The following is a 13356-nucleotide window of genomic DNA, read 5'->3' on the forward strand; positions in this document are numbered from 1 at the left end:
CCTGTCATTGGCTGTGCCAGAGACATGCCACAGCTACAGCCAGAGCTCTACAGTATACCCACCGTTGCATTCTCTAAGCACTACACATATCACGGACGGATCAGATCGCACTGAAAATGAGACTAACCAAGTCCTGGGTGAATCAAATACTGCACTCTATATGATTTATAGCCCAAGATTTAAACATAAGTTCTGCTGAAGTGCTGTAAATTGTTCTCTGTGGTTAGGCAATATTTAACAATCTTAGTGTCCTTATCAATAGGCTTTGGCCTAATAAATGATTGTCGCACGAGAGGTGTAATGTTTATTGAAGATTTACTGAAGGTAAAAGTTTATTAATAATATCATGAATTTGGCATTCTATTTATAGGGCTAATGGTAACTACTTCTAAACTTCCAAAGATCCAATCAGCCATGGATGAATGACAGTAAATCAGATCTCAACGTAGCTTTCATAAATCCAACTTCATTCCAAATGTACTTTCACATGTAGATTGTTTAAGAAAACAGTCTACATGTGATTGTAGTACTTTAAAAGATTCAATTTTATTTAGGTAGTATATGCAAAATTGTATGGAAGCTAATCAATGTCTAAATGTGCTGACATGATAGCTCAGCTGAATCGAGCGCAGTTTGTTTCCAAAGCTGAGCATGGTACTTGCTTCAGGTCCTTAGAAAACTATGCAGTTATTCGTTTTTTTATGTATTATTTCTTACATTGTTAGGCCAGAAAATCTCAAGTGTTATTACATACAGCCGGGAAAAACTATTGGATATAAAAGCAATGTCAACTTACCATCATTACGAACAGGAGTACGTCTTTCCTGAAGTGGATCCTTTGTTCGGACCTCCACCCTGGACATGCAATCTTATCCCAGAGGCCGACCCAAAACAATGCGGTCGCTGCAGGAGACTCAGAAGGCGAGCACACCATCCACCGATTCCGAGCATATTACTGTCCAATCTCTAGATAACAAGGTGGGCGAAATTAGGGCACGAGTTGCCTTCCAGAGAGACATCAGAGATTGTAACATTCTCTGTTTCACAGAAACGTGGCTCACTCGGGAGATGTTGCCAATACAGTCGTTACAGCCACCCGGCTTCTTCACGCATGCACCGACAGAAACAAACATCTCTGTGGTAAGAAGAAGGACGGGGGAGTATGCCCTATGATTAACGACTCATGGTGTAATCACAACAACATACAGGAACTCAAGTCCTTTTGTTCACCCAACCTAGAATTCCTTACAATCAAATGCCAACCGCATTATCTTCCAAGAGAATTCTCTTCGATTATAGTCACAGCTGTGTATGTCCCCCCCAAGCAGATCCCTCGTCGGCCCTGAATGAACTTCACTAGATTCTATGTAAACTGGAAACCATACATCCTGAGGCTGCATTATTGTAGCTGGGGATTTTAACAAAGCTAACCTAAGAACCATACTTCCTAAATTCTATCAGCATATCGAATACGCGACAAGAGCTGGTAGCTTTCTGGATCATTGCTACTCGAACTTCCGCGACGCATACAAAGCTCTCCTCCGCCCTGCCTTCTGCAAATCTGACCATGACTCCATTTTGTTGCTCCCAGCCTATAGACAGAAACTAAAACAGGAAACTCCCGTGCTCAGGTCAATACAACGCAGGTCTGACCAATCAGATTCCATTCTTCAAGATTGCTTCGATCACGTGGACTGGGATATGTTCCGGATAGCCTAAGACACTAACATTGATGTATACGCTGACTTGGTGAGCGAGTTTATTAGCAAGTGCATCGGAAATGTCGTACCCTCTATGACCATTAAAACCTTCCCTAACCAGAAACCGTGGATTGATGGCAGCATTCGCACAAAACTGAAAGCGCAAACCACCGCTTTTAATCATGGCAAAGCGACCGTAAACAGGACCGAATACAAACAGTGCTGCTATTCCCGCCGCAAGGCAATCAAACAAGCAAACCGTCAGTATAGAGACAAGGTAGAGTCGCAATTCAACGGCTAAAACACGACATGTATGTGGCAGGGTCTACAGTCAATCACGGATTACAAAAAGTAAACCAGCCCCGTCGCGGACACTGACGTCTTGCTCCCAGACAAATTAAACAACTTCTTTGCTCGCTTTGAGGACAATACAGTGCCACTGACACGGCCCGCTACCAAAGCCTGTGGGCTCTCCTTCTCCGTGGCCAGCGTGAGTAAAACATTTAAACGTGTTAACCCTCGCAAGGCTGCTGGCCCAGACGGCATACATAGCTGCGTCCTCAGAACATGCGCAGACCAGCTGGCTGGTGTGTTTACGGACATATTCAACCAATCCCTATCCCAGGTCTGTTTTCCCCACATGCTTCAAGATTGCCACCATTGTTCCTGTTCCCAAGAAAGCTAAGGTAACTGAAATAAATGACTATCAGCCCATTGCACTCACTTCTGTCATCATAAAGTGCTTTGAGAGACTAGTCAAGGACCATATCACCTCCACCCTACCTGATACACTAGACCCATTCCAATTTGCTTACCGCCCCAATAGGTCCACTGACGATGCAATCGCCATCACACTGCACACTGCCCTATCCCATCTGGACAAGAGGAATACCTATGTAAGAATGCTGTTCATTAACTACAGCTCAGCATTTAACACCATAGTACCCTCCAAACTCGTCATTAAGCTCGAGACCCTGGGTCTCAACCCCGCCCTGTGCAACTGGGTCTCCACCCTGCTGATCCTCAACACTGGGGCTCCACAAGGGTGCATTCTCAGCCCTCTCCTGTACTCCCTGTTCACCAATGACTGCGTGGCCAATCACGCTTCCAACTCAATCATCAAGTTTGCACACGACACTACAGTGGTAGGCCTGGTTACCAACAAGAACGAGACAGTCTACAGGGAGGAGTTGAGGGCCCTCGGAGTGTGGTGTCAGGAAAATAACCTCTCACTCAACGTCAACAAAACAAAGGAGATGATCGTGGACTTCAGGAAACAGCAGAGGGAGCACCCCCCATCCACATCGACGGGACAGTAGTGGAGAAGGTGGAACATTTTAAGTTCCTCTGCGTACACATCACGGACAAACTGAAATGGACCACCCACACAGACAGTGTTGGGAAGAAGGCGCAACAGCGCTGCTTCAACCTCAGGAGGCTGAAGAAATTTGGCTTGTCATCTAAAACACTCACAAACTTTTACAGATGCACAATTGAGAGCATCCTGTCAGCCTGTATCACCACCTGGTATGGCAATTGCACTTAACCTCAAGGCTCTCCAGAGGGTAGTGCGGTCTGCACAATGCATCACTGGGGGCAAACTACATGCCCTCCAGGACACCTACAGCACCCGATGTCACAGGAAGGCCAAAAAGATCATCAAGGACAACAGCCACCTGAGCCACTGCCTGGTCACCCCGCTATCATCTAGAAGCCGAGGTCAGTACAGGTGCATCAAAGCGGGGACCGAGAGGCTGAAAAACAGCTTCTATCTCAAGGCCATCAGACTGTTAAACAGACATCACTAACATAGAGAGGCTGCTGCCAACATACAGACTCAAATCTCTGGCCACTTAAATAAACTGACTTAATAAAGGTATCACTAGTCACTTTAAATATCGCCACTTAATAATGTTTGCATATCCTACATTACTCATCTCATATGAATATACTGTATTCTACACCATCTACTGCATCTTGCTTATGCTGCACGCTGTCGCTCATCCATATATTTATATGTACATATTCTATTTATCCCTTTACATTTGTGTGTATTTGTGTGTATAAGGTAGTTGTTGTGAATTTGTTAGATTACTTGTTAGATATTACTGCATAATCGGAACTAGAAGCAAAAGCATTTCGCTACACTCGCATTAACATCTACTAACCATGTGTATGTGACCAATAAAATTGGATTTGATTTGATACTTGGAGGTAGGCATCTGGATGGTAGACTTGTTCTCACCGCAGTGTATTACCCCTCGTATACCAGTAGGAGTCACTGTTCAGGCAGGAATCTATCGACACTTTTTATTACTTACTTCAATCTTTATTTGGGTTTATGGCATGATGTTGAAACAATGCTGTTGATTCAAAAATACCGTTTTACTGTCAGCATTGAACCAAGGTCAAATAAAATATGCCTAATCAAATATGAAATTCAAAATAATTTCAACCACCCAAATACACTGAGTGTACAAAACATTAGGAACACCTTGCTAATATTGAGTTCAGTTTTGCCCTCAGATCAGCCTCAATTCATTGGGGCATGGACTCTACAAGGTGTCAAAAGCATTCCACAGGGATGCTGGCCATGTTGACTACAATGCTTCCCACAGTTATGTCAAGTTGGCTGGATGTCTTTTGGGTGGTGGACCATTCTTGCTACACACGGGAAACTGTTGAGTGTGAAAAACCCAGCACCTTTGCAGTTCTTAACACACTCAAACTGGTGCACATGTTACCTACTACCATACCCAGTTCAAAGGAACTTAAATCTTTTGTCTTGTCCATTCACCCTTTGATTGGCAAAGATACACAACCTACGTCTCAACTGTCTCAAAGCTTAAAAATCCTTCTTTAACCTGTCTCCTCCCCTTCATCTACGGTACCGAAGCGCTAAGTCTAGGACCAAAAGGCTCCTTAACAAATCCAATGTATTTTCCAATTTTTTTGTCATCTTATCCAGAATGACTTACAATAGTAATTAGGGTTAAGTGCCTTATCCAAGGGGGTATCTGCAGATATTTTACCTAGTCTGCTCAGGGATTCAAACCAGCAACCTTTTAGTTTACTGGCCCAACACTCTTAACCACTAGCCTACCTGCCACCCCACGTCACAATATGTTGAAACAACATTGATTCAACCAGTGGGTCCAGTTCACAGATACTGCTATAAAATCACTCACTCTACATGACCACCACTCAATTTCAACATTAACTTTTTATTTTACCTTTATTTAACTAGGCAAGTCAGTTAAGAACAAACTCTTATTTTCAATGCTAGCCTAGGAACAGTGGGTTAACTGCCTTGTTCAGAATGAAAGATTGCAGCTCGGGGATTCAAACTTGCAACCTTTTGGTTACTAGTCCAATGCTCTAACCACTAGGCTACACTGCTGCCCCTTGAGTACCAGTATACTTGGACAGTTCAATTCATAATTTGTCTAAGCTAACTGTGTCTTATGAGTTAACAAAGTATGGCCTCGCTCAGGAGAGGCTGTAGTGTCTTCCTAGTACTGCTAAAGGGCATGGGCCTACTGTGCTGCCACCGTGAAGCCAAGAGCCCAAAACAGTGTGTTGTTGCTTATAGATTCAGACATTATGTTTGTCTTATATCAAAAATAGTTTTACCCTCTACGAGCAAGAGAGGTTTTACATTTTCTAAAACCGAATCCCTGAAAAAGCGAAACCTTTTTTGTGTCTGCACAAATTTAACAATTTGCATAAGTTTGCCTGGCTCAGGTTTGTAATTAAATGTGTGCCTTAAAGCAAGAATCCGCCGGGCAGAGGAGGAACTTGCTGAACCTGCATTCATCAAAACTTTCCACAGCAGCTCATTTAAAGGGAAGTAGGTTACTCATGTTTAATGGAGTTGGATCACGGCAGGGAGCATATGTATTGGCAGTCTCTTTCTGTGCAAAGTAAAATGGAAAGTAAATTGTTACCGCCTTTGGCTGCAGGGGAGAGTTTGAACACCTGACGTTCTCACTCAATTTGACATAATGTTATAATACTTTGCAAACACTAACGCGCACAATCAAACACATACACATGCAAGCAAACACACGCTGGCCAAGCACACACACAGGCACACAAGCGACAGTCACACACACCCAGACACATACACATTTGTTAGTAGTGCCTGCTATCAACAATCCAGCACCAGAGATCCCTGCTCCCAGCTTGGATTCTGATGGGAATTCTGACACATGTAATTATTTGTTCACATGTTGGAATAGGAAGAGACTTATCAGTCAAGTATGTAGTGAATTGTCCCTTCATAGCCTTTCCCCAACATGGTATTGAAAACGCAATACATCCAGATGTCCCTTTTTATTGCCCATAGTGTTGACTGTGCACCATAGGCACTTATTGCCCATAGGGAGAGCCCCAGTGCTGTATGGCTGCATGGCAACCACATTACTGAGGGCTGACAATGTCACAGTCAGCTGGGTTTCAACACAACAAGCTGTAGTCGATGAGAGGCTATGAGCTAAGCCTTAATATGACCAACAAGCTTTTCAAGGACATAATTAACAAGACTCTCTCCCCCTCTGATGATCTCCTCTGTGTGAGAGGGTGTGTGTGTGATCATTGATCTGTCCAGAGGCATGTTGTATTCCCCGTAGAAACAACAACAGCCACAGCTGTGAGGAACAACTTTATTATGACCCCTGTTCAAACAGGCTGAAATTAGTCCCATTTTTCATGTGATTTCGAGGTAGAAGAAATCGTCCGGATAATTCGTTTTCACCGCTCCGATCAGATATCCCCATGGGCTCTTTTATATACAGCACCGCTAGGTGCCTGTGTTAAACTGTTTCAGTTTGAGTCTGAGACAGGGAGACGGTGTGGCGTATTAGGAGAACTGAGAGCATGGTAACTGATTGATTTAATAGGCTACATATGGTACACTGTGTGAATGGTATTGATGTGGACTCATCAGAGGGGAAGCACACACTGCTGATCCTTAATAATGGGACATGTCACAGGAGACGTATCCTCTTAATGTGGATCCGGGACAATCAACAGAGAACAATTCGCTGGCATGACATTTCCTGTGTTCCAGCGACTGCATGCAACACTGTTTTTTTGTTTGGCTTGTTTATGCCCTTCACCTCAGCTCTAGATCAAAAGAACACACATCCTAATTCAGAAGGCAAAGTTAGGATTTATGTGGCTGTAGAGAGAACCACATTCATAATTAATCTATGTTCACACTGTTGTGGCAGAATATATGTCTACAACCCTGAATCAGCAGTTGTGTTCCTGGTAATAAATGCTTATGATTGCAGTGACAGGGATTTCGACATTACTAAAGCAGGTGCCTCTGTGCTTATGTAAACTATAAAATGCTGACTGGGACATTGGAGAGGTGCCCATCTTCTTGGTTTTATTCTGCAGAAGGAGAGCAGCTCCTTAATCACTGTTGTATGTAAAATTACTTCTCTTTTCTTTCGCAGGGCAGCAATCGATGCACTGGCAGCACTTTTATGTTCAAGTAAGTATTCTTCAGCCCCTCTTACTCATACTTTTTCCCTTTTATAAACTCTTACCTTCCACACTAGCAGTCTGGAATAGTTCTATCCCAATCGACTGTGCTATTGGCTGTCTCAGATGATCTAGTTCAAGGCCATGAGAGTAATCAGGATCATAATGGGGAGGAATATTGAGTGGCATTTTGTGTTGGATAGCCTCGACTCCAGCCGGGTAATGTGTTAGATGGTCTGTGCCACAGGCTTTGTTTTGACCACACATTTAATCTATTCTCTCGATATCAAACCCCTTAATTAACTGGTCAAACGTGGTCATTTTATCGAGTCTGTTTACAAGCCATTGTTGTTTTATAACTATTAATATTATGCAAGCGTGGAAGCGTATACACAAAATATGGTTTAGTGATATAGGGAAACCAGCTGTGAATTAGCTCTGTGCCATTTTGTACATAATTGTGATAATATTCCAGGCAATTTACTTTTTCAAATGAGCACGCAGGAGACTGTTCTTCTGTAGGACCCTAGAAGTTGTTTTGTGACCGGGAATTGAATATGGATATGAAATGTATAGTATTACCAGTTTTAGCAATTCTGCTAGCAGAGGCATTGGTGAAATATGCATATATGACAAGCAATGCTATTGGGATTAAAATTAAGTTTTTTTTTTCATTTTTACTTAGCTCACATCTTCTTGGGTGATAATAGTGGACATCCAATCTCCATGTCTGTGTTAACCCTCAGAGTGATCATCTTCATGAAATTATTGATTTGATTTGTTGTCTTGCACCCCTTCCCAGTCGGATTCACTCAGTTGAAACACAGTCATACTCAGTATAACATGATTACACAGAGGTTCTCCACAACTTCACAGCTTGTCAGACAATGATTTAATATCACATCTCCCTCACTGGATATTTGCTCATAACACAAGCTATATTAGCTATTGATATTGTAGTAAATGTTAAAAATCACTTTAATATTTCTCCCTGTGTGCTTTAACAGAACCGGTATTTCCTTTAATCATCGAGGGAAGCATTTTTTCCCCCCAACAAAATGAAGTTTCTGTTTTCTCCGGGCGTTCAAAATGCGTAAAGGCATGAAAAACACACAAGCTCAGCTATTAATCTGCCAGGGAGAGGTTGCTCAGCTCTGAGCTGTTATAACAGCCAGGGAGAGGTGTTCTGGTCTACCTGTGGGTGGCAGTGTGACTCTGTGCCTTACTCAGCTCCTCAGCCCCCTCTTTGTGTATACAGGCTCTGCACCTGTTGATGCACTGCAGTTGCTGAACGATTCTACTTGTGAATAACATTAGGCTCCTGGTTCTCTCTGAAGCCTATTTTAAAGATGTGCGCCTAGGCGGGGATGGTGCAATTAATTCTCTTTCATTCAGCAGCAATTTCCAGTGCAGTCGCTGCTCTTTGTCTATGCAGTCCACAGGGAGCTTTATTACGCTTTGTGATGTTATTTATTTTTTGACTTTCCTGGTTTCCTGTTCTCTCAAGGGGGATGTGAGTCAGAGGTAGTCGATAACCATCGAACAATTCACCTCCTTCTTCCTTGTGTGGTTTGACGATCAGTTAGTTGTGCAATTTAATTCAGTGCTACACATTTAGTCGTCGTAGGCTAGATGATGTTTCTGTATCAAGCTGCTCAGACAGCAGCTTCAAAAGATGGCTTGACATGTGAAAAGGAAGGTCCCAAATACATCTTTTTTTCCCCAGCTTTATTTTCAATGTTTTACCATTTCAACTAGGCTTGAGCTGCTTCCACTCTTACGCATAGTCCATGTGTTGATGCAGTATTTCTGGGCAGCCGTTATGACACAGTATCTCAATCCAAATTATACTCTCCCCATAGGATTAGAAAACCAAACCTTTTATAAACCTTTCTAGGATAATGAGATAGGCCTACATCAAGACGTATTGCTTGCATACATACCTGTCCCTGTGGCTGTGATTGGAGTTATGTGAATTAGCTTTGTACTATGCATTACCTACCTATCCATCTGCATGCATTTCACCGCAAGTTGATCTCTCGTCCCATGGGAGAGCAAAGAAAAACCATTTCAGAAAGCTAGATAATAGGAGGGAGAGAAAGGAGATACCTAGTCAGTTGCACAACTGAAACGTGTACTTCCACATTTAACCCAACCCCTCTGAATCAGAGAGGTGCTGTTGTTCAGGGTTAGCTGCCTTGCTCAAGGGCAGAACAGAACATTTGTCCACCTTTGCTGGCTGAGGGATTTGAACCCACAACCTTTTGGTTACTGGCCCAAAGCTCTTAGTTGCTAGGCTACCTGCACGCCAGAGTGAGCTACAGAGAGAGAGAGAGGGGAGCTCTTGCACTAGTGAGAGAACCCCCAGTCCTTTCTCATTTGTTTCCATACTCACGCTACACTCCATCTCCTGTGATCATCTGTCAGACACTGTAGTGGGGAGATGCACTTGAGCACTTCCCATGCTGCCCCAGTCCAGCATACTGCACAGTACCCATGTCAGGTTGACCTTCAACGCTAGCTCAGTCCTCTGTGGATTACTGCAGTGGCACTGTAGATTCTCTATCAGTGTAGCTCTGGCTCTGGCATTGGTATTGGCCAGGCCCCAGTTTCCTCATCAGATACAAGGATGCATTCTGTTATAAGATCAGCAAGCTGTGTCAATGGGAGTATACACATTGTCCTCCCCTTCACTGAACAGTAGAAAGGCTCATGGCCATTGTGAATAGTAGATGTACTTACGCTTCTGTTTATACCATCCAGACTGAACACACGCAGCTAGCTACAGTAACTGAACAAAGCCAGCGTATTGTTACATAGCTAGTGCCTTTAAACTTAGATTACTAATGTTCATTCCACAAGTGCTGGCTAGACTAACAGTCTTTCCTTCAATTATGTAGCCGTTGTAGAACTCACTAGACCTTAATTATCATACCAGTTGGACTTCTTACCATATTCTTCATCTTAACAAGTTGTTCTGCCCAATGCTATCATCATGGAGCCTATATGCATTGTAACACAAACTGCCCTCATCTCATTGAGTTTCTCATCTCATCCCTATCGGAGCAGTCTTCCTGCATTTCACATCTATTCCCCCCAAAAATGCATCATTATGACACCGAATGCCATGTGTTTTTATCTGACTTCGACACTTCAGTTCATTATAGTATTGTTTATTTGGCCTCTCAGTGCCAAGATGATGCATGCTCTTATTGTGTTATTTTAATAAAATGCACAGCGAAGCATGACATGGAGGAAAAAAGCGCCAGCCGGCATCAATTTGATTATGAATAGCTAATACAGCTGCTTGTAGTGAACATTTATTTACCCAGACCCAGAGAGTAAACAGACAAGAGACGAATGGAAATGCAACACAGCTTTTTCTATAACACTAAGGTGGTGGCTAATACTTAAATTGATGCAAAGGTCACGTGTGAATAAATATTTGAAAAAGGTTTTCAAACTCCCTCAATACTTTTGAATCCATTTAGCACTCAAGCCTATCTGGAGGACATATGATGGATACTATGTTTTGCCTTCTGTTAGGCCTTGCCAAATTATAACTGAAGAGAAGTAGAGGGGCTTCAGAGAGGTAGTTAAGTGATGCCAACAGGAGAAAGTGCTTCAGGTTTCCAAGTTTATTTCATTCTGTTGTGTTTCATTGTAATGAGGCTGGAAATGAGGACACTTGGGTGTTTCTACTGCTATTAAACCAGGTAGAAAAATGTTGCTTTCTCTAGAGAGCTGTGATAAAAGCTTACCCTGCAGATACTGAATGCAATAGTATGTATTTTTCCAACCATGACATCTCACGCTGTGTGTTATGCAGTATTCTACATCTTCCAAGAAAGACAGCTCTCTATGTCAAAGTAATAACACTCAATGACCATAGGATCAAGATCCTTGACATTACCGCTGTGGGCTTGATAAATAGGGCAAGAATGTATTGTTAAGCATAGCTGCTCAATAAATATATACTATAGTACAACTACAGTGCATTCGGAAAGTATTCAGACCCCTTGACTTTTTCCACATTTTGTTACGCTAAAGCCTTATTCTGAAATGGATTAAATTGTCCCCCCCCATCAATCTACACACAATACCCCATAATTACATTTTTGCAAATGTTTAAAAAAAAACAACATGAAATATCACATTTACATAAGTATTCAGACCCTTTACCCAGTACTTTGTTGAGGCACCTTTGGCAGCGATTACAGCCTTGAGTCTTCTCGGGTATGACGCTACAAGCTTGGCACAACTGTATTTGGGGAGTTTCTCCCATTCTTCTCTGCAGATTCTCTCAAGCTCTGTCAGGTTGGATGGGGAGCGTTGCTGAACAGCTATTTTCAGGTCTCTCCAGAGATGTTTGATTGGGTTCAAGTCCGAGCTCTGGCTGGGCCATTCAAGGACATTCAGAGACTTGTCCCGAAGCCACTCCTGCGTTGTCTTGTCTTTGTGCTTAGGGTTGTTGTCCTGTTGGAAGGTGAACTTTCGCCCCAGTCTGAGGTCCTGAGCTCTCTGGATCAGGTTTTCATCAAGGATCTCTCTGTACTTTGTTCCGTTCATCTTTCCCTCGATCCTGACTAGTCTCCCAGTCCCTGCCTCTGAAAAACATCCCCACAGCATGATGCTGCCACCACCATGCTTCACCGTAGGAATGGTGCCAGATTTCAGGCCTGGCATTCAGCCCAAAGAGTTCAATCTTGGTTTCATCAGACCAGAGAATCTTGTTTCTTATGGTCTGAGAATGTTTAGGTGCCTTTTGGCAAACTCCAAGCGGGCTGTCATGTGCCATTTACTGAGGAGTGGCTTCCGTCTGGCAACTCTACCTTAAAGGCCTGATTGGTGGAGGGCTGCAGAGATGGTTATCCTTCTGGAAGGTTCTCCCATCTCCACAGAGGAACTCTGGAGCTCGTCAGAGTGACCATCGTGTTCTCGCTGACCAAGGCCCTTCTCCCCCGATTGCTCAATTTGGACGGGCGACCAGATCTAGGAAGAGTTTGGTGGTTCCAAACTTCTTGCATTTAATAATGATGGAGGCCACTGTGTTCGTGGGTACCTTCAATGCTGCAGATCTGTGCCTCGACACATTGCTGTCTCGGAGGTCTACGGACAATTCCTTCAACCTCATGGCTTGGTTTTTGCTCTGACATGCACTGTCAACTGTAGGACCTTATATAGACAGGTGTGTGCCTTTCCAAATCATGTCCAATTAATTGAATATACCACAGGTGAACTCCAATGAAGTTGTAGAAACATCTCAAGGATGATCAATGGAAACAGGATGCACCTGAGCTCAATTTCGAGTCTCATAGCATAGGGTCTGAATACTTATGTAAACAAGGTATTTCATCTGTATTTTTTTTATACATTTGCAAAAGAATCTACCAACCCTGTTTTCGCTTTGTCATTATCAGGTATTGTGCGTAGAATGATGAAGGGAAAAAATTATTTAATCCATTTTAGAAAAATGCTGTAACCTAATAAAATGTGGAAAAAGGGAAGGGGTCTGAATACTTTCCGAATGCACTGTATTTAAATAAATCAAATCAAATCAAAATGTATTGGTCGCGTACACAGATTTGCAGACGTCATCGCATGTCCAGCGAAATGCTTGTGTTTCTAGCTCCAACAGTACACTAATATCAAGCAATACAATAACAATACACACATAAGAAATATCAGAACGAGCACTGTCAGAGTCCGGAGTATACACTGCACAAAACATTAAGAACACCTTCCTAATATTGAGTTGCACCCCTCTCCTTTTGCCCTCAGAACAGTCTCAGTTCATCAGGGCATGGACTCTACAAGGTGTCGAAGATTTTCCACATGGATGCTGGTCATGTTGACTCTAATACTTACCACAGTTGTGTCAAGATGCCCTTTGGGTGGTGGACCATTGTTGATACACATGGGAAACTGTTGAGCGTGAAAAACCCGGCAGTGTTGCAGTTCTTGACACAAACCGGTGCGCCTGGCACTTACTACCATGCCCCGTTCAAAGGTACTTCAATCTTTTGTCCTGCCCAGTCACCCTCTGAATGGCACACATACAATCCATGTAAACCTGGTCAGTTTATGTCATGGAAAGAGTTATTGTGTGTGTGTGTGTGTGCGTGCGTGCGTGTGTATATATATATGATTATATATATATATA

The 13356-nt window shown here is 42.9% G+C and overlaps 1 protein-coding gene across 1 annotated transcript in view; it reads left to right on the forward strand.

Annotated features, from left to right (window-relative positions):
- agbl1 (AGBL carboxypeptidase 1) overlaps positions 1-13356 on the forward strand; it is a 149881-nt gene that overhangs the window by 22042 nt on the left and 114483 nt on the right. Inside the window, exon 7 of the mRNA XM_014124437.2 lies at positions 7166-7203. Coding sequence (XP_013979912.2) covers positions 7166-7203 — 38 coding nt within the window. The remainder of the gene's footprint in view (positions 1-7165; positions 7204-13356) is intronic.

The sequence above is a fragment of the Salmo salar genome, chromosome ssa10, assembly GCF_905237065.1.
Source record: "Salmo salar chromosome ssa10, Ssal_v3.1, whole genome shotgun sequence".
NCBI classification, from domain to species: domain Eukaryota; kingdom Metazoa; phylum Chordata; class Actinopteri; order Salmoniformes; family Salmonidae; genus Salmo; species Salmo salar.